This window comes from Arachis hypogaea, chromosome 16 (assembly GCF_003086295.3).
Source record: "Arachis hypogaea cultivar Tifrunner chromosome 16, arahy.Tifrunner.gnm2.J5K5, whole genome shotgun sequence".
Taxonomy (NCBI): domain Eukaryota; kingdom Viridiplantae; phylum Streptophyta; class Magnoliopsida; order Fabales; family Fabaceae; genus Arachis; species Arachis hypogaea.
Genome location: NC_092051.1, coordinates 136,145,601 through 136,167,710, shown reverse-complemented (window position 1 = coordinate 136,167,710; position 22,110 = coordinate 136,145,601). Strand labels below are relative to the sequence as shown.

The 22,110-nt window shown below is 34.9% G+C and overlaps 2 protein-coding genes and 1 long non-coding RNA gene across 4 annotated transcripts; 1 reads left to right on the top strand and 2 right to left on the bottom strand.

The window, feature by feature from the left end:
- Positions 1–5,373: 5,373 nt before the first annotated feature.
- Positions 5,374–6,386, bottom strand: LOC140180383 (uncharacterized). The gene is made up of 3 exons (XR_011874578.1): positions 6,113–6,386; positions 5,701–5,811; positions 5,374–5,565 (listed from the first exon to the last, which is right to left on the bottom strand). It is a non-coding gene; the product is annotated as an uncharacterized lncRNA (long non-coding RNA).
- Positions 6,387–8,575: 2,189 nt separating this feature from the next.
- Positions 8,576–12,166, top strand: LOC112755169 (pectate lyase). The gene is made up of 3 exons (XM_025803091.3): positions 8,576–8,733; positions 10,140–10,880; positions 11,672–12,166. Exons 1-3 carry the CDS (start codon positions 8,633–8,635, stop codon positions 12,030–12,032), a joined length of 1,203 nt encoding a protein of 400 aa, XP_025658876.1. The 5' UTR covers positions 8,576–8,632; the 3' UTR covers positions 12,033–12,166.
- Positions 12,167–12,989: 823 nt separating this feature from the next.
- LOC112755168 (uncharacterized) lies at positions 12,990–18,457 on the bottom strand. Of its 2 annotated transcripts, XM_025803089.3 has the most exons (4): positions 17,960–18,457; positions 15,984–16,040; positions 15,022–15,379; positions 12,990–13,601 (listed from the first exon to the last, which is right to left on the bottom strand). In XM_025803089.3, exons 3-4 carry the CDS (start codon positions 15,329–15,331, stop codon positions 13,399–13,401), a joined length of 513 nt encoding a protein of 170 aa, XP_025658874.1. In that variant the 5' UTR covers positions 15,332–15,379; positions 15,984–16,040; positions 17,960–18,457; the 3' UTR covers positions 12,990–13,398. The 2 variants fall into 2 exon arrangements, with proteins under 2 accessions (XP_025658874.1, XP_025658875.1); XM_025803090.3 differs by lacking the exon at positions 15,984–16,040 and having other exon boundaries at positions 17,960–18,453.
- Positions 18,458–22,110: the final 3,653 nt, after the last annotated feature.

The window sequence follows — 22,110 nt, the reverse complement described above, 5'->3', positions numbered from 1 at the left end:
CCTTGACAAGTATTGTATCCCTGGGAGTTTGGAGCTTGAGGCACTGGGGCCACTTCTTGAATTTGGGCGTTGGCCTAAAATGGCCTCCAGGGGACGAGGACCACTGGGCGTCGATGATGGGTACTGGTGATTGGCCACTTGACTTGATGTTTTGGGTGTCCAGTCTTGGTGTTTTGGGTCCTGGTTAGGCCTTTCTTGGATTGTACTTGTATTTTCTTGTTAAAAATATTTTAATTCTTGATTACCTTGAGAATAAAAACTCCTAAAAACACAATAATACTAAAATAACTCTAAATACCTTATTAGTTTTAAAATTCCACTTGAAAACATAAAAATTTTGATCAAAATCTAAGAAAATAAATTAAAAATAAACCTAAAAACTACTAAAGATGTCTAAGCATCAATAAGCATGATGGTGGCACCGGCAGTAGCTATGAACCAACTCTTTTTCTGATCTAAAAAATTATTGCGTGTAGATGAAGGAGATAACACATTGATGTAGAAGCTTAATGGTGGCAACGACGAGGACATGAATGGCAGTAGTAGCGAGCATACTCTCCCTCTGATCTCATACGCTACGAAAAGCTTGATGGTGACAATGGCAAAGTGATGAATGTGGTGGCGGCAAGTAGATCTAGGGTTTCAGATCTCACACTTTTTCTGTTCTAAATTTTTTTGAAAAAGTTTTTGTTTGGAGTAAAATTTATTTAGGTTTAATAGAGTAAGATAGAGTCTGTATTTGTTTGGACAATTGGGCTTAGGAATTTATACTAGTATTAATCAATGAGAGTTTTATATTTTGCTATAAATAAAATATATTATCGAGGTTTTCTAAAATTTCCACACAAAAAATCCCATAAATAAGTAGAAATCTTATAGTGTCACTAAAGGCTCATCATCATCAGATGTGGCGTGCTGAAAGTCTTCTGAATTAAATTGAACATTTGGAAAACTTTGCACCCTCAACACTTTGGAACTTGCAATTTTAATGTCCTTCTTAAATGCATTCCTGGATTTCGTTAATCCATTCTTTTGTACTACCACGTTTATTACTACTTGAGCAACAATGTCTTGGTTTTCACTGGGTTTAGTATCTCTAGGGTTCCTAGCTTCCTGGTATTTATCATTCACTGTGCCATCAAGACGGCCTAATGTGTTGAACAATCTTGGAAAGATTTTCATCTTGAATAGCCTATTCTAAAGCATCCTTTAGATCTATATAGTCTTCTATTTTATGACTGTAGGACTTGTGAATTGTGATAATTACAGTATTGTGATTTGTTCAAGGAAGCCCTTGGTCGTATTTGTCTTGCCTTGGGAAGTAAGCCCGTATGTGATACTTGTTGATAAATTTCTGCCAATGACGCAACTAGAGGGGTATACGTGGAGAACTTCCCTACTACGCGAGGAACTAATGACTTCAGAGTAGTTTGACCCGAGCTCCCAACCTTATTAGGTGAGGGGGCTGGATTATTTCGTTTCATCGAAATTTCTCTAAAAACATCCTTATTCCTCGTGTATTCCAGAGCAATATGATGAATTTCTTCCATGGATTTGACATTTTAATAAGTGAGATGCCTTCTAAAACCTCCTTCAAGTAATCCAGCAATGAGACAAAGACACACAATCTTGAGAGTTCGTGTGTTAACTCCAAGAGCGCTTTATTAAAGCAATTTAGGTAATCTTAGATGCTTTTTCCAGATCTTTTCTCCACAGCAAGTAATGAGATGGGATGCTTGGCTTGAGTTCGTCTTGTGGTGAAATGAGCAAGAAACTTTATTTTGATATCATGAAACGAGGAGATAGAACCAGAAGGTAAAGTATTAAACCATATCATCGTTGGCCCAGATAAAATAACCAGGAATGCCTTACATCTTATAGAATTCCTTACACCTTCTAAGTTCATTCGTACCTCAAAGGCATCAATGTGTTCTCCGAGATTGAGATCGCTGAGATTGCGAACGTTCTTCAAGTCTACGCTCTAATTCTTGCATCGTATGATGCATTTCTTGCATCTCATGAACGTAATCTGCCGGTCCCAGGCCAATGAAGTGTCGAGCTTTCATGTTATGGTCTTGATGCTGCCTAAAACCTGAAGGAACTTGATGTTCATCCGTTGTATTAGGATCAGTTATGTTCCCATCCTCGTGAAGCATTTTCTTATGAGGCGTGTTTAGGTTGATGGTTGATTGTGTTTTGTGATCAGCCATGGTGCTAAGTGTCTCGAGGTCCCTACAGACGGTGCCAAACATTCGTACCTTTGGTTGGTTACGAGCTTATAAGTTTTCGGGACCCTAATGTGAGCTGTGCGGACACCAGGCGGGGAGGGCAACCTACAAAGGCACTCCAAACTTAAGTCAATTGTGCACTTAGAATTATTGTAGTGATGAAATGTGTCTTACCTCGAGTAGGTTCCCTTTTTCCTGTATTATACTGCTATTATGAGACCATTAGGCATTTACGACCTTGAGTATACGTTTTGGTATTGCGATTTATCATATTTTTAAGTTACGACTCCAGTTATTTCTCTAATATGCATTACCCTTGTGTCAAGCTTGTAATGTATGAAGAACATTTAATTGGATTCTTGCTATACTATTTTTATCCAAAATACAGAGTATTATATTTTTTATTATTATTAAACAAAGAAAAAAAGTTTAATGACTAGCAAATTTTATTAATTTTTGCAGTACTTTTAGTTATTAGTCAAATTTTTTTAGCTTAGCAATTTAATAATATATTTTTAATCTATATTTTTAAATATTAATTATTAAAAATAATAAATCTAGTTGGTCTTCTAATATTTTTTAAACAAATTTTAATTTTTTATTTATTATTTATTATATTTTATTCATAATTTATATTTAAATTTTTAGGATTTTATATTTAAAAAATTAAAATTTAAGATATTTTATTTTAATAAACTTAATTTTCAAAATACAGTAGCAATTAATATCTTTGGTAGAGACTTGGAGAAGTTCGATTAGGTTATTAGGCCTGGTTGATAATATAGTACGTGGATGCCGCTTGTAGAAAAATTTTTTAGATGTATATTAAAATTAGTGACTAAAATTAGTGTAAAATATATATATTAAAATATAAAATATAGGCCACGGATTTCTTACTCCTACTTTTCTGTGGGAGTATAATTAACCACTACTAAAATATTTACAAAATAAACTCCATTTTTTATTTTTGAATGAATTAATAATTAAACATTTTTCCTCTGATATTTTTGTTTTACACATTCTTCCTATTTCCTTTAATCTGAGTTTCAAAGAGTAGAATTCAGAGTTCTGCTAGGGTTTTTGCCCCCTCTCTCTGCTTCCCATCAATGTCGCTCGTTCTTTGTTCCTCCCCCTCTGCGGTAGCTCGCTCTCTGATCTTCTCCCTGCGCCGTGGTCGTTCTCTGATCCTCTCCATCCGCAGGATTGCTCGTTCTCCCCTGCATCGTTCTTGTTCTCTGATCCTCGACGCTGCAACACGCTACCGCCGCCGCCGCTAACTTGGGTCTACCACTTCATTGGTTTTTGTCGCCTCTCTATTCCTCTTTTTCTCCAGCGACTCTGATCTCTGTCCTTCTCTCTCCACCTCTGCCTCTGCGACCTACTCCTTTTAAGGTTCTATTTTGTTTTTATTTTTATTGTAATTTTTTCTATGAAAATTTTATGTGAATTTGAATGTTCTTCGTTTGACAGAATATTGAATGTTGTTTTGATTTCAAATGAATTTGATAATAAACTAGTGAAAAGTTTCAAAATGGATTAGGAATCCTTGATTATTCTTGAATGATTGAATTTGATTGTTGTAATTTGGTTGGTAGTAACTCTTTTTATTTCTAATTGAATGAGATTCCTACTTTTTTGTAGAAGTAGGGCAATGATTGTGAAGAACTAAAATACAATACATAATGTCTTGTATGATGGGGACATTTGGGTTAGTATGAGTTAACTAAATATTTACCCTTATCAGTTAGTTTCACTTTCTATACTCAAATATTTCAAGTTTCAAAGTTCATGTTCTCTCTTTTCTTGTTCTGTAGTTATGTTGCACCGGAGTATGCATGCACTGGAATGCTGACTGAGAAGAGTGATGTTTATAACTTTGGGATACTTATTATGGAAATAATTACCGAAAGAAGTCCCGTTGATTATAGTAAACCCCACGGAGAGGTTAGAGGCTATAACCAATAATAGTATACAGTTTTAGTTTTAATCTTCTTACACTGTTCTATGTTGATTATTTTATCTCTTTTGCTGTTTTCCTAACTAGAATTTGGTATATTTGCAGGTTAATTTAATTGAGTGATTGAGAATTATGGTTGGCAATATAAAATCAGAGGAACTCATCGATCCGAACCTTCCTGAAAAGCCATTTTCAAAGGCCCTTAAGCTTTGCTCTGTTGGGTGCTCTTAAATGTGTTGATCCAGATGCCACAAAGAGACATAAAATTGGACATATAATCCACATGCTTGAGGCCGACGAGATCCTATTCCGTGATGTATATTCTTTCCCTTGAACTCTGCAGTATACATAACTGGAGAGCAAAAGCAAGATGATTCAGCATTACTATAATCTGATTCTCATTTATCACTATTTTATCATTCTTTCTTGTAGGAACGGAGGACTGGAGGGAAACCGTTGCGATCCCATCGCAATTATCATCATGAGCAAAAGGACTCTAGTAGAGGTAGAAAGCGAATAGGTAGAGAGATCACTGATCGAAGTGAAGATGATAATAGCAGTAAAAATCTTGTCTATCCCACTAGGTTGAGATGATAGTTGTTAAATGGTAAATGTAGCTATGTATTTATTATTTTTGGCTTTAGTAGTTTACCTATATTAATTTCTACCTCAATCTGGACAACATGCAATGAGTCTATTTTTGCTGCATAATTTTTCCTCCCACCACAATTTGGGATTCGTTGTATACTCATTCATTATTACTAAAAAATCAAAATTTTGATGTCGTCCTTCTGCTTTATAAGACAAAAGTAGCTCAAGTGTTTTATAAAAAATTATATTTTCAAGTTGCTCAAACTATAGTATCAAACTACCATTGTCTCATTCTGGTCCATCATAACTTATGGCCCCAGCATAAATTAAGTGCTTGTCATTTTGTGAGTGTAGTTGTTATGAGCATTAGACAACAGAACATCAAATCTTAACGTGGAAAAAAACCTCCCAATATGAGAGATAAAAAAAACCTACGGCAAGGTAAAAGTTTTCACTATTTTCCAAATCAAAACTACAAACAAGTCTCAAAACTTACAAGCACTACTAGCATACATGCAGAACTCTTGTACAAGAATATAAACGCATAAACTAAATGGTGAGATCAATGATACAATAGACGGTCGTTGGTTACGAACTTTTTGGCTAGAGAACTCAGATTGCAATCACACCTCAAAGTTGAAGGACTATAAGTGAAGAACTCCAGGTAAACCAGAAAAGAATTTAACCATCCAATCATTCATTTGTTCAGGTTAATACACTAATTGTGATGTAGAGGGACTCTCCAAAAAGTGTTTGCTTGGGCTTCACACAAAGGAAAATGATCATAACCTGCTTGATAAATACACAATGATGTATTATTCCTTTTTAACTTCAAAAACAGAACCGAAAGGGACAACTTTAGCTTGAGAAAAGATTGACACAAAATAATAATACCGCAATGCAAAATTTTACAAAAGTACTTACATGCTCACCAAGTTGCAACTGCTACAGAAGCTGCCTAATGTAGATTTTAATGGTTGAATCCAGAAAGAAAGTAGATCCTCGACCATAGCAGTTATCTATTTCTTGATGCCCCTGGAAAATATATTTGAGTTGGTATTCATAAGAAATGTTACGAGATAGAGCAGTTTCAAAAGAAAAAAAAAACTATAAATCTATTTATAAGTGATTTGCAAGTTTGAAAAGGATAATAACTTTCTAAGGGGGAAAACCTAAAAATCAAACTAAACTTATAAATCCTCAATCAGAGGCTTCAAAACTCAAGAAAGAGAGCAAATTGAGTTTATAGAACTTCTAAGATCATTCCTACTACCGAGTACCAATGCTATATCTTATGATGCATGGAATATAAGTGATAGTTCGAAGAGTTACTTACAGAATGTTGAATATGGATAATCACGATAGTAAGTACACTTCCTTCCTTCATCTTCTCTATCAGGAAGTGAAAGAATGTCTAGCACAGCACAAGGTGTTATTGCTGTGAGACAGTGCAGATTTCCACCATGCTTTGGATATAAAACCAATATCTCGCATGGTGCAGTCATGACCTTATCAACAGCTAGCTTAGTCAGTCTAACTACAACAAAGAAAAATTACAACAAAATTATTTTAAAATATGGATGCAGAATAGCAAGTTTTATAAGCCACTAAATATGATATTATATTGCTTGATAAAATTGATAAAAAGATCTTCTGAATGAGATATACAATTATGCAATTTTAAGTCCTTAACAGTAGTAGCAATTAGCCATAGAAAATTCTATAGAAAAATGATTAATCCCCCTAATACTCTTACTAATAATTCTCCCTTACTAATAGATTTAGAAAATCTTGAATGCTTTTTTTTATATATTTACATGCTTTCATACAAAAGTGTGGGACAAGACAAAAATGTATTACAGCAAGAAATTAGCAAAAAAATCTATTGTTCATAAGATTGAGAGTGCAATTCAGTTTTGACCTGTTGATTTTATGTTTATTGTATTTTTACTTTTATGGAAAAATTGTTGGTCATTTTTGGTTTAATTGATCTGCATAGATATTTACAGTGCATGATCAAGTAGCACAGAAAAAGTAGATTCAATACAGAACAACCCCACCAAAAATTATTTACCCAAGTAACTGAAACTGACACAAAACAATCAGATAGCAGTGCATGCTCAAGTAAGACAGCACAATTAGATGAAATGGAAAACAACCTCACCAAAAGAAAATCACTTAACCAAGTTTTTAAAAATATAGAACACATCTACAAAAAACAATTATTTCAACTTGTAGATAATGAATGTTAAAAGTCATTGATGCAATGCTCATAGAATCACAATGAATCAAACTATTTTAACACATATTAAGCTAACAAGACATAGTTTCCTCAAAGAGGATAACTCCATTGAGATACTGAAGAGCTCCAGGAGAGAAGAGAAGAGGAGCTCCCTGACAGTCCGCCAATTAGTTTCAACTTTCTCAACATTGATGCTAGATAGACACTTGCCAATTGTTCGAGTTGACGCATCATCAGTAAGAATATACTTTTTGGGGGTGCCAAATTATGCAGCATTGGCAAAGAAAAATTCTTAAAAAAAATTATACATATGATTTGGTTTTGTTATATTTGATGCAAAGTTCTGATTCAACAAAACAAAGGGAAGAGAAAATTGTACTTATTTAAATTGAGTTGGTTTGGTTAAATCAAAGGGACAAGACTTTTTTTTTCCAGAAAAAATTTTTCAAGTCAAGTGAGATCTGAAATCTTCACACAATATCACAAATTTGCAAAGAAAAATTCCATTGTGCTTGTTGCTAATTGCAATGCTCAGTTAAGGCAATGCATTTCCTTTTCCACCCTTAATCTGCCATTGAAGTGAAGTAGTTGCTTTATTTTCTTAAGCTCCAACTATTCAACAGAATTGAGTAAATGTCTTACAGTCATCTACCTTTCTAATCTAGGGGTAACTTATTTATCTACTGAAGTTTTATTTTATTAAAAATTTCATGCATTTAAGATAAATGGCACATTTAAGAACAGAGTGATTTTATGCTTTTCCTTAAACTTTTCATAGAAAAGAAAATAAATCAAATAAAAAATAAAATGGAACCTTAAAGGAGTAGGTCGCAAAGGTAGAGGTGGAGGAAGAAGGATAAATATCAGAGTCGTTAGTGAAGAAGAGGGACAGAGAGGCGACAAAAACCAATGAAGTGGTAGACTCGAGTGATGCGGCGCGGCGGCAAAACCGTGTTGCGGCAGCAAGGATCAAAGAAAGAGCGAGACCGCCGTTGGGGAGGAACATAGAACAAGCAACAGTGAGTGAAAGAGAAACAAAAATCCTAGTAGAGTAAGCACGGTGCAAGAAAAACGAGTAGTCGAGGAGGGAGAGGAAGAGAGAACGACGACGGTGATTGAAAGAAGGTTGCTAGATTTTTCTCTCCCTTTTTTAAATTTGGAATCAAAAGGAAAAAAAAAATGCCAAATACAAATAAATTGAGGGGTCAATATCTAGTTATGAATATTTTCAAAAAAAAAATGGGGTTCAATTTATAAATTTTTTAGGTGAGTTAAATGATACTTTCACATAAAAATGGGAGCAAGAAATTCATGACCTAAAATATATATTAAAAATAATTTAAATTATATATATTTATATAAAAATATATAATGACTAATTTTAATAATTAATTTAGTATATAAATAATATTTTTTTTAAAAAATACTTTAACAAATTACCGATTCACCAAAAAGAAAAAAATGAAGTGTCTGGAGCCCAATTTGAAGTAACAATCACGCCATTACTTTCGGCTTTTAATCCTTTTAAACCCCCACTACTTCACCCTTATCATGTAATTATGTTCCTCCACTATCCCCCACGTCTCATGCATTATTAACGTTCTTTTGAGTAAAATGGGTCACTTTTCATGCTTCGTTGTTCTAGCTCTCTCATTTCTCACTCCCTCCTCGGCAGTTCATCAAGACTCTAATCTGGTTGTACAAGATATAGACAGGTATACTTAATTACTAATAAGCCCTAAACTTATATTCTTCACTTCATATATATATGCACCTATGTATATGCTTATGTTTTTATTTTCTTAATTTTTTTCAGAAAATTTCTATTTTATAAATAAAAAAACGAATAAAAAAATTTATTATATTTACTTTTTCTTTTTCTTTTCTGACAGCTTCTTCAAAATAGAAAATAATAAAAATAGAATGTGGGTTTTAAACCAAAATAGACCCTAAGTGATTTTTTTATTTTTAGTGCCTTAATTAAACAATTAAGATATTCGAATAATTTTAAAATTTTAATATATTTAAGTAAATATGTCTAAATATATTAATTTTACAATATTTTCAATAAAAGAAACTTAAATTTTAAAATAGAGAAAGTAGGTAATTACATAAAGTTTTACTTATTATTATGCCAAGTTTCTAGCTCAATCTCAAGCCCTTCTATGCTTGCCTCCAAAATGAACCTCACAAACACATTCTCTCCAAAATTAAGCCAGTTTTGTGTTTGATAATTATTTCGGTATCTTCCGAAAATTAATAGGTAAATTATCCTCTCTCATATATACTATAGCATAGTAATCCTAATTATACATGTATTGAACACATAAAATAATTTGTTTTATATATTTTAATTTATTTGAATATAAAATAGCATATTTAAATTAAATTCTAGATAATTAGCTTATTGTATTATTTTTATTTTCGTATTACTATAAAACCATTTAAATATTTGCATACATTAAGTTCATTTTTTATCCAAATTTAAATTGGTTAAATGTGATTATTTCATATGTTAAAAATGTGCAAAACAAATCTATTATCCAATAATATACATAAAAAAGGTAATGTCTCCTCTATTTTTCGGAGGTTATCCAAACAATTGTCTTTGTTTTTCTCTTTCTCCACTCTCCCTCTCTTTTTTGCATTCCTCTACTTTATGTAGGTTTAAAAAAAAATAAAAAAATAAATCCTTGAAGCTTTTATTGACCAAAAAAATTTCCTACTTATTGAACTTTTATATTTTTATATATTACATGAAGTTTAATTAGGAGGAAGAATAATGATGACTAAAAAAGAATTATTTTTATGCACAATTAACTAGCATAAAAGAATTTTTAAGCTGATATCTAATCATATATAAATATGTAGATAAAAATAACTACTTCATAAATTTCTTCTTTAAATAGTCATTTAAACTCATTAATATAATTGATTAATATAACAGTAATAAAAATGTCGAGTGGCTCGTTCACTTAAAAAATTAAATTGATATCTAAATGATGGGTAAAACAAATAAATTTTGATGGCCTACAATTTGTTGTAAAAGTAATTCAAGCTCTAATGAAACTCTTAAGAAATGTATGTCTCAATTCAGTTTTGATTTATAACCTCATTGCAGAGGCATGAATGGGTCAAGAAGAAACTTGGGTTACTTTTCATGTGGAACTGGTAATCCCATTGACGACTGCTGGCGTTGTGACCCAAACTGGGAAAATAACCGTCAAAAACTCGCAGATTGCGCCATCGGGTTCGGCAAGGACGCAACCGGAGGAAGAAACGGCCAAATCTATGTAGTAACGGACTCTGGAGATGATGATCCTGTGAACCCAAAACCAGGAACACTAAGACACGCAGTTATTCAAGACGAGCCACTATGGATCATTTTCAAGAGAGACATGGTGATTAATCTGAAACAAGAGCTTGTTATGAATTCCTTCAAGACTATTGACGGAAGAGGTGCTAGTGTTCACATTGCCAATGGTGGATGCATCACCATACATCATGTGAGTAACATCATCATTCATGGTATTCACATCCATGATTGTGTGCCAACTGGGCATGGGTACATAAGAGACTCTCCAAGCCATTATGGGTGGTGGACGGTGTCGGACGGAGACGGAGTTTCCATCTTTGGTTCGAAACATGTGTGGGTTGATCATTGCTCGCTGTCTAACTGCCATGATGGTCTCATTGATGCCATCCATGGATCGACGGCTATTACCATATCCAACAATTACATGACGCATCATAACAAGGTGATGCTGCTGGGTCATAGTGACGACTACACTCAAGACAAGGACATGCAAGTCACAATAGCCTATAATCATTTTGGAGAAGGCCTCGTTCAAAGGATGCCAAGGTGGGTACCGCTACCTTTTTTTTTTAATTATTAAATTAACATTCAATTCTATTTACGTAAAATTGATAGTTAAAAATTATTAATTAAATTTATTAAATTATTTAATAATTTTAATTATTAATTTTATATAAAAATAATTATATGTTAATATTTATTTTTTTTGTGTTAAATTTTATAAAGTAAAAATTTATATACAGTTGTTTTTATATAAAAATTAATTAGATAATTTGATATATTTAACTAAATTATTTAATTATTTTTAATTATCAATATATATATATAAATGTCTACCTATTAGTACTCTTATTATAACAGTATACTTAAATTCAAAATTGTATTCATCTTACATATGTGATCTTAACCATCAAAATAATGTCAGTGTTTAATAAAAGGTGAAAATTTACACACACAGGCATATTATATATACACGTAAAGTTGATAATTAAAAAATGTCAAATGTATAAACTCTAAATCTCCACCCTAAATAAATTAAATGGATAATTAAAATAGGATCACTGTTTATCTACTCTTACAATCTTTGGTAATATAACAGTGTCTATATATAAAAAAAAATGGTAATAAGGGTATATTAGTCAATTTGTGATAAAAATATGCAGGTAGTATTGATGGCTCAATACCTTTAAATAACTTTATATAAGATTGAAGATATCGCAATGAACGTATACATGTCTTTATATATAGGTTGTTACGTACTTTTCAAAGAAAATATATAGAATCATTATTATGATGTTGGTATAACATATGGTTAATTAAATATAATGATGTTGCAGGTGCAGACATGGGTATTTTCACGTGGTTAATAATGCCTATACTCACTGGGAAATGTACGCTATTGGCGGGAGTGCTAACCCAACCATTATAAGCCAAGGGAACAGGTTTCTGGCACCGGATAACAGGTTCAGCAAGGAGGTGACGAAGCACGAGATTGCGGCACAGAAGGAATGGAAGAACTGGAACTGGAGATCGGAGGGGGACATGTTCTTGAATGGAGCATTCTTCCGAGAATCTGGTGAAGGTGCTCTTTATACCTATGCTAGGGCATTGAGTCTCAGTGCAAGGCCATCTTCTTTGGTTGAATCAATGACCACCACTGCTGGTGCACTCAACTGTAAGAAGGGTAACCGCTGCTGATTAATCCCTAAATGGTTGGTTGTTACTTTTGTTGCAAAATCGAACATGCTGGGCAAAAATAGTGCAAACAAAAACTTATCATGTAACAAAGTTAACACAAGATCCAACAATGGGCATGCATTTGCATTTTATAAGTTTAGTATTATATTATTTAGTCAGCTTAAAATTATCACCATACCAAGGTATACATAATACGTTACTCCAATTCTTGAAACGGCCTCTTATAGAATTTAATAATGACTTAATGAGTCACATATAACTACGTGGTCTTTAACTCGTCCTGTTGTCCCCATAAATTAAACACGACTATGACAAAAGTCTCATCTTAAAAGTACAAATTGGTTCTCTTATCATAAGGTATATTTGCTCTACAGAAAAAAAAAATGCATCACCCTCTCATGAAGACTTAATAAGCATACAAAAATTTGGATAAATTGAAATGAAGATTGTTGCTTTTCAGAGTTTGAGAAAATATATACGGTCTGTTTGGGAATGATGGTAGAGAAGGCAACGGTGAAAGGGAGTGCCAAATTAGAGAGGAAATGTAGGTCTGAAGCTACCGTTAGTGTTTCTAGTGGACACATTAGTTCACTCTTCACTTATCTCTTTTATTTTATTAACTACACTCGATTCCATCATCTGAAAAATCTTAAAAATAGCCTGAGTTTGACATTCCTTTAAATCAAACTTGCTATCCTGACTCGTGGGGGGAACAAAAGGTCCGTATTTATAAGGCTTGTAATTATCATAGCAGAGTATATTTGCTTAGTCTATGTTTCATGACTAAAATATTGCCAGTGCAACAGTGCTTATGAGTTATGAGAGAGAAGGAAAATATCTGTCAAATTATAAGTAAATGAGAAAAACACGTTATGAAATCATTAATTTAAAAAGTATTTAATATTTGAGCTGCTTTTTGCCTTAATAGAGTTAACGGTGTAAATTACTTGGTACAAATTGTCAACTGGTAACTTATATTGAAAATTGTTATCCAAAACAGAATGGTACCTTGGCTAACTACTATTTTTGGGTGTTAACAAAATTGTCAAAAACACTCAAAGGCTAGTCTGTGATGTGTGAGGTGTTGCTACTATTTTTCAGGTCTGAGAAGGTACATATTCAACCAAACCTTATAATATACAAACGGAATCAATAAATAAATTTGGCTTGATTCACGACTCCGAACTTAGGATATGCAATAAAACATTTTAACACAAGCCAAATACTTAACCAAGAATTTTCATGACTACGCCGTTTCAGAATCATACAGGAATTCAAAACTCCATAAACCAATAAGATATCACACATCAGGGATGCAATTTTCCTCCTCAAGGGCTTTCCTCTTTGTTAAGTTGTTGATTAGTAACTAGTTATTCTGTTGCAGAGCCTCTGCTTCGGCCTTTGCCATGGGATCAATTTCGTCTTCTTTTTCTCCTTCCCGCTCTTCGGCAGCTTTTTTCCTGCGCAGGTCTTCTGCTGCCTGATTTGCAGCTCGATTCTCTGCCTCAAGACGACGCATCTCTTCTTCTTGTTGTTGCCGCTCAAACCAGGTGTCAGCATCAGCCCAAACTGAAATTCAAAATGCAGAGTCATCACAGATAAAGAAATTGGATCAGGAATGCTACCACAATGATATGCGAAGAGGGTTCAAACAATTTCTGCCTATCTACAGCTTTAAAGTTCAGAATGCCACAAATTAAATGTTTATCTACTTAAGGATTGTGTATATTTGTGCATAATACACTACCAAACTCAACATAAATTCAAAGAATTGTGTAAACACATTCTCACTTTGCCACTTCTTTCTTGATTCGACGTGATTCGTATTGAAAAAGTGTATATTTCACCATTGATTATTCTCTCTCTACATCATTTGGAATAGTCTCCAATCCATCGATAACTTTGCAAACAAGGGTCATGACTTAAAACATACTGATAAAAACACAATGGTGAATATGGTAAGGTGAAACCTGATGCATCCATATTAGGGTTATCTTTCCTCCATACCACCCTTAACCCCTTCTTATTCGTAAGCATTAGTTACTAGAGAGGCACACCTAAAATCATGGCTTGTAATAACATGTTTATGGAATAGGAAACTAAAAATCTACAAATGAGAAATCTTATTCAAAGAGGTCTTGACAAAATACAGGTTTACTAAACTTGAGAGTTGAGAATAAGCAATCAATACCAAGTCATAACGTTTACCCTATTCCTCCCCCCCCCCCCCCCCCCCCCCCCCCCGCGTCTTTTCTCTTCTCCTCGTTCCTCCTCTTTCTTTCACTAAATCCATCATGCCAATGCACATCCAAACCCGTACCTAGCTAAACTCCATCGATTGCCACCACCAAAAGCAATCCCTTTCTCTTCTCCTCGTTCCTCCTCTTTCTTTCACTAAATCGATCATGCCAATGCACATCCAAACCCGTACCTAGCTAAACTCCATCGATTGCCACCACCAAAAGCAATTCAGTTCAGATCAGACACGTTTAATATTAGCATCACTTTCCCAGCCACATTTTAAATTTTCAATGATCCAATCTTAGCAGGTTCCACTAACAGCAACACAGCCATGAAGGACCAACCTATTGTTATCTAGCCAACCAGCATAAAATCATCAACCTCTTTAGTCACCCGTATTTTTCAATAAAAAAAAGGTACATTTGTTCCAAACCCCTATTATTTTTACAATTAAAAGAAAGTGGGGGGGGGGACACCTTTTCATACAGACTCCTACTCAGAATCAAAATTGGGACTTTATTTCAGATTATGAGAATAAGTTCCGAACTTACAGTTAGGAGAAAAATGGTAGCTTCCACCACAAAAATATACTTACTAATTATTCAATTTAACCTAAATATCACATATGAATCAAAATAGTTGATAGCCATGCTGGAACTAGGGGGGTGTTTTTGTGTGTGTGTGTGTGTGTGTGTGTGTGAGAGAGAGAGAGAGAGAGAGAGAGAGGTGACGTGTAATGTAAGCTTACTTGGTTGAGCGGCCCAGCCCTGCTCACCACCCTTGATTTTCTCAGGGAGGGCATAGTTAACAGTGAGTACACGGCCGTAGAGTTCAGCGCCATCCATGTTGTCCATGGCGGCAGCAGCGTCCTCCCTCTCAAGAAATGTAACAAAGCCAAACGACCTGTGCTTCTGCGTTGCCTGGTCAAGTGGGGTCTTAACATCCTTAATGTCCCCGAAGGGTATGAAGGCTGCATGAAGTATGGACTCGTTAACTTCCTCAGCTAAACCACCCACATATAGAGTGTTCTTCTGCACTCCTTGCATCATTGCTGCCATTGTTTCTTGCCTCTCTTGGTGACTTGCAAGGTTGTCAAGAATGAGTTCCTACACAGGCACAAAAGAGGAGCGTAGGAAAGAAGAAAATAGGAGCCTAACAAAATGTAAATACCTACAAGGACTCATAATAACACAAATAGAGAAAATAATCACAATTACGAAATATCAAAATACTATTATGTTATAATAGCTCAAAATGCATAGTGTTCAAGCCTGGCCAAATTACTACTTAGTACTTAACTTTAAAACATATATAATGGTATTTAGTTCATACTCCTAACAAATGAACACGCCTCCAAAAAAAGGGCAAGCATTCGAAAATAGACAAACAATATAGCACATTCCAGAAACATCCAAAAATTCCAACAACATTCATTCCACTCATTGTCTTCATGCAATCACACAATCAATCTGAAAAATAATAAATCAATCTAATAGGCAAACACTCAAACATGACATATATAATTGAAAGTAGAATTAAAACTCTATTAAAAAAAATGCCATGTAAATTATAATAAAATCATAAATAATCACACAAAAACAAAACTATATTCTAACGTAAATCCAAAAAATGCACAAATAGAAAGTCAACATCACTGTATTTGTTTCCTATTCTTAGAACACAGATACCCTTCACAATTTTAACACTTACCTAAGTTGGTTGTCAGGTGCAAAACATGTCACTGTTGTTCTTGTTATATCAGAACAGCTGGGGAAAAAATGATGCATATTAGCATTCAAGAAAAAATGAAAACTAGGGAACTCCATGAGCAAAGAAAATTAAACAATTCCTTGGGCATCATGATACATAATAAAGGATAGGATACAGACATACGATGAATTTTCAACTGTAAGCTTTAAATTTTGAAGAACGCTTTGCAATGCAGATAAACATAAAGGATGTTCAATAAGATGCTTGACTAGAAAATATACGTGTGCATGATCACAAACTAAAAGACACGGCTGATGCCACTCCACAATCTTTAATCCCATATAGATAAGCATGGACTCAGACAAAAAAAAACCCAGAAAGGGAAAAGGAGATACATCTCAGAGGTTGACATATCACAAGAAGGTAAAACGGTATACATATTTCAGTAGAATTCGTTGTTTTGTTAACATGCCAAACACATGGAAATGGCCTAATTACATTTCAAGAATTTCCTCTCCTTTAATATAAACATGTGAAAAATCCAAAGAGAATAAAAATAAAATAAATAACAAAGGTGGTTCTCCTTTAAAATAAAAGGATTATATACACTTAGTTTAGTCATTGGGTCAAATTCTCATTCACATTTCCCCAGCACTTGAGCATCAGGAACAAGGTTCTGAAAACTGGACCAGTTATCGAACCGCTCTAGTTACTGTTTACTGGTTTATTGGTCTAACCGGTTCAATTATGGTTCAACCAGAAAAACCGTTTTATAATAAAGTTATAAATAATCACCCTTAAATATAACTATAGTCTAATATAAATCTTAAAATATCTTCCAAATTTAAAACACTACATGAAATATCATCAACCAAAATCTTATAATCTTATTAAAGTACAAACAAAAGTAAAATAACAAAAGAAAATATCCAAATATGAATGAAAGTTTGTCATCAATCATCAAAATCTACAAAAATTTGATGTAGATTTGTAGACAATTGACAAAATTATACTTCCATTAAAAATGGCTGGATTGAATCACAACGCACAAGTTAAAGATAGAGAATATTGCCTTAATATAGCTGAATCAAAAAGTAAAACAAAAAATGATAGTGTTGCACAACAAACACATAATAGAGCCTGAAACAAAAAAATCCAACACAGAGGAGAGGCAGCAAGTCAGCGGAGATCGAGAGCAGGGACAGTGCAACCAAACAATGAACAAAACAATGAAAACAAAGGTTTTTTTCTTCATAAGAACAGAACAATGAAAACATGAAGCATATAATAAATCAAAGATCACCAATATCCAGCAATAATCTCAAAGACAACAATAAATACACAACAACAATATAGCAAATAAACAAGAAAATCCAGCAAATTAAATCGCAGCAACCTAACAATTTAGCAAATTAAAACAACAGCAACCCAACAATTTAGCAAATTATCAACTTAACAAATTCAAGAACAGAAAATCACAACAAAAACAAAAAAAAATTAAAGATAACAAAAGAACAACAACACAAGAACAATTAGCAAATTAACAAGTTCACAATAACAGTTAAAGCAATAAACAGAGAATAACTGAACAATTAAAACAAAGATCAACACAGTAGGAAAATTACACCAAATCAAATTATAGTAGATTATAAGACAACAACAACGCCAATTAAAATTTAAAAGAAAGCAACAAGGACAACAGGAACAACTAAAAGTTACATAACAACAACACCAACAATTAAATCACAATAACACAATAAAAAGTTAGACAGCAGCAACAAACCTTTTCAAAGATTAACAAGGATTATCAAGGTTTCAGGCTCTCAGCACAGTACCAAAAAAAGGCAACAAAACAGAGTACAGCACAGTAGCAGTGAGCTAATCATTCAACAATTCAATCTGAGTAGAATCCTAATCCGAAGAACAAAAAACCAAGAACGAAAAATTAAAAAAAAAAAAAAAACGAAGAAACAAACCTAAGTAGCACTAGCAAAATCCTAAACCTTCGTTCTGACTTCTGAGCACTCTGATCAGAGGGGCAGAAGCGCGACGGAGACGAAGGCCAGGCGACGATCACGACTCGAAGACAGTGGTGGATTGGAAGTGCTGCGGCTCAGCAAACGAAGGGCAGACTCCAAGACGCCGAGCTCGAGGAAGAAGCTGCGATTGTTGGGTTGGAAACTTCGAGCACCACGACCAGACGAAGACAGTGGTGCCTGAGCGCGACGGACGACGGCAGGAGCACGACGGAGCAGACAAAGACCAGGGACTGACGCCCAGCTCGAGGAATAAGGTGCGATTCTTGAATGAGGAAGAAGAGCGGACAACCAAACGACGACTGCGTTGCCGGAGCGGGACGGGCGGCGGCAGTCCTTGCGGCGGTGGTGGAAAAGCTAGGTTTCAGGGTTAGGACTTTGAGCTTTGTGAATTTTGAACTGCAGAGATGGGGAAGGAAGGGACTCTGATCTCTCTCTTGGTCTTTTAAGTTCAAAACGTCGCGCTTTCTATAAACCGGATTCCGATTCGGTCTAACCGACCGATTCTTGACCGATTCAACAATTTATAAATGGTTTTTAAAATAGCGGATTTTTAGGACCAAACCGTAGAAGTGTTTGGTTTTTGGTCGAATCAGTTTGATTAGTCGGTCCGGTTCAATTCGATTTCCAGAACCATGAATCAGGAATATCATAGAAGATATTGAGAATCACTCCGCTTTCTCCTCACGTTAATAAATTTACTCCTTTATCATACGAGTTAATACTCAGAATGACCCATAAAATTTGATCCCTAACTCAATTTAGCCATCTAATTTTCAATTGATCCAAATTGTACCCTAAAATTTTTGTGGCACGATTAAACGACGTGATTTGTTATTTGCACCAAAACGATGTCGTTTTACTCCTCCTCATCTTCTTCTTCCTCCCCCTTAATGTTTGAACTTTCCACCACCCTCAATCATACCTTCCCAACTTCACCACCATCCTCCTCCTCCTCCTCACCTCTTCCTTTTTCTTTTTCTTCCTCCTCAATTTGATCAGTAAATTCCCCTCTCCCTTTTGCTTTCTTCTCTTTTTCTCACACAGTCAATACAATGACAAATGGAACAATTTGATTCTATGATCTCAAATAGCTATGGCTTCAACAATAAATTTTAACCTACTTCCACTTTAACTTGCCACTGCTTTTACTTGTTGGGGTGGTGGAGCATGCAGGTGAAACTAATAATGATGACAACGATGATGATTGAGTTTTGAATCTTCACTCGTCATCGATTTTCTTGATTGTAATGAGAGTGAGAGTTTTTGAATGATCGAATTTCTTTTGTGGTATTCTCTGGCTAAAGAGGTGGTGGAAGAAGGAGATAGAAAAAGAAATGGTGGGGGTGACAGTGGAGTGATAGATGAGGAGGAGGTGAGGAGAAGAAGGAGGAGGGGATAGTGGTAGTGAAGATAGTGGGGTTAAAAAAGTATTATTGAAGGTGGTGGCAACAAAATGGTGGGAAGGTTTAGACATTGAAGAGAAAGAAGAATGAGAGGGAGAGGGGTAAAACGACGTCGTTTAGGCACAAACAGTAAAATTACATCGTTTAATCGTGTCACATCATCTTTTTTGTGACAGAAATGGATGGTGGAGCCAACTTGAGCCCCGTTTTAAAGTTTTATGGTACAATTTGGATCAATTAAAAATTAAAAGACTAAATTAAATTGAAGTCAAATTTCAGGGGCCATTTTGAATATTAACTCATTAAATTACACGAGTCCATTTTTGGATTTTCCAATTGTTTGTATTGTATGTCTTAGGCTTTTTTATTTGATATGATAATTTAATCAAAGGCTTAAATAGCAATAGATTCAAAATACAAAAACTCGACAACATAGCAACAGATTCAATAGCAACAAAAACACAAAAAATTACAAAAAGCAACTGAGGCAAAAACGACTCAACAAACATAGTATTAGGAATAAATAGCAATTGAGCCAGTAAGCTGAGCTGGCAGAGTTAGTTAGCCAGTTATGAGAACAGTTAATGGTTGTTAGTAGTTACTATAAAAGCTACTATATAAGACTAAGAGTCAATGTAATAATCAGCTAATGAAATCATTTTCTCTGATTTACATTCTATGAAAAGAGTTTTCTAGATCTTTCTCTCTTTCTCTCTCTCTCTCTCTCTCTCTCTCTCTCTCTCTCTCTCTCTCTCTCTCTCTCCGCTGGTTTTTCACATTATCTTCTCTGAAGAGTTCTGATACCTGACATGGTATCAGAGCTTTCAGGTTCTTATCCATGGCTACTCCAAGTGAGCCTCAAGCTTCCGCAACCTCAAGTGCGCAAGCAATAAACACAGTGTCATTCAAGCTGGATGAAGATAATTTCGTACCTTGGAGACGGCAAGCGCTGGCGTTCATCAAATCCAACAAACTCAAGGAACACCTCAATTCGATGAAGATACCGAAGCGATTCAGGACCGACGGAGATTGCCAAGCAGAGATCGAGACTCAGGAGTTCCTCGATTGGGAGCAGCACGATCAATTCTTGGTGTCATGGCTGTTTGCTTCAATAGATCCAAGCTTCACAAGTCAAGTAGCGAACTGTGAATTTGCGTTTGAGATCTGGTACAAATTGGAGGAATATTTTGTAAAACGGCTGAAATCAAAGATGAAGTAACTCAAAACACAGATCAAAGGCATCAAGCTACAAGGTTCTGTAACGGAGTACATGTCTAAGCTCAAGAAGGTAACAAATGCTCTCTCTGCCCTAGGTGCACCTCTTTCAAGTGAGGAATTTGTAGAAGTTGTGACTCAAGGTTTGAATGAGGATTATAGTGTTTTTATAACCATGATTAATGCTAGAGCTGATGAAATAACTGAGAGTGAAGTAGAATCGCTACTAGTGGGTCAGGAAGAACTAGTAGAGCGTTTTAAAAGGACTGTTTTAGGGACAATGCAAGTGAATTTAGCACAAAATGTAGATCTAAGGTCACAAAGTCAGCAACCTAGCTATTAAATGTATGAACCTAATTTTCAACAACAGCAACAACAATTTCAAGGTAAAGGTCAGAATTTTAGAGGAAGATTTTGGAGAAGAGGTGGTTTTAGAGGTGGCAGATCAGATTTCTATGGTAACTCTAAGCCACAGTGTCAACTCTGCAATCGATTTGGGCACACTGTGTGGGAATGGTTCCACCGCTTCAATCACAATTTCCAGAATCCACATCAAACTACTGGTAATGCACCAGCACCACCTCCCCCTTCCTTCCACCAACCACAACAAGACCAGCAAGCTCAAGCTCTCTTAGCCACTACACCTGCAACAACACTTCTCACTGACAAAGCCTGGTACTTGGACACCGGAGCTTCACATCATTTGACCTTTGATGCAAACAACTTGATTGCAGGCTCAGAGTATGCAGGAACAGATCAAGTGCTAACAGGTAATGGCCAAGGTATGAGTATAAATAGTATTAGCAAAACTATACTGTTCAATGAGACCAACTCTCACTACTTTAAACTATTAAATCTGCTTCATGTACCTTCCATCACCAAAAATCTAATAAGTGTGGCCAAGTTTGTTCTTGATAATCATGTGTTTTTTAAATTCCATCCTGTTGATTGTTTTGTAAAATGTCAGGAGACCAAGGAAATTCTATTAAAGGGGTCTCTTAGAGGAGCGTTATACCATTTTGAGCATGTTGAAGTGCTTGCACGAGCAGCACCGTCAAGCAATAAATCAGGCAATTCGAGGTCTAAGAACCCTCATCTGTCATCCACTCATAGAGTCTGTAACCTCAGTACTTTTACATCTAGTTCCACAGTAGCAAGTAACACTAATAATGTAGGCATTGTCTGTAATGCTAAGTCAGTGTATGAGTTTGATATATGGAACAAGAGGCTAGGTCATCCAAGTGCACGAATTGTTGAAAAAGTATTACAAAGTTGTAATGTTGGCTATATGAATAAAAGCAAATTTTTACCTAAAGACTACTTGTGTAATGCGTGCTGCCAAGGCAAGCTCCATAATCTTTCTTTTTCTGATTCTCAAATAGTCTATAGCCACCCTCTAGAGTTAATCTTTTCAGATATATGGGGTCCTTCTCCTATTACCAGTGTTTCGGGATTTCGATACTACATTCT

What these genes read in the sequence shown, in the direction of transcription:
- LOC112755169 (XM_025803091.3), top strand. Translation starts at nt 8,633, where the DNA reads ATGGGTCACTTTTCATGCTTCGTTGTTCTAGCTCTCTCATTTCTCACT. An exon ending in GTTGTACAAGATATAGACAG is followed by an intron (nt 8,734 to 10,139) that starts GTATACTTAATT and finishes ACCTCATTGCAG; the next exon opens with AGGCATGAATGGGTCAAGAA. An exon ending in CTCGTTCAAAGGATGCCAAG is followed by an intron (nt 10,881 to 11,671) that starts GTGGGTACCGCT and finishes ATGATGTTGCAG; the next exon opens with GTGCAGACATGGGTATTTTC.
- LOC112755168 (XM_025803089.3), bottom strand. Translation starts at nt 15,331, where the DNA reads ATGGCAGCAATGATGCAAGGAGTGCAGAAGAACACTCTATATGTGGGT. An exon ending in GGGCTGGGCCGCTCAACCAA is followed by an intron (nt 13,602 to 15,021) that starts GTAAGCTTACAT and finishes TTTGAATTTCAG; the next exon opens with TTTGGGCTGATGCTGACACC.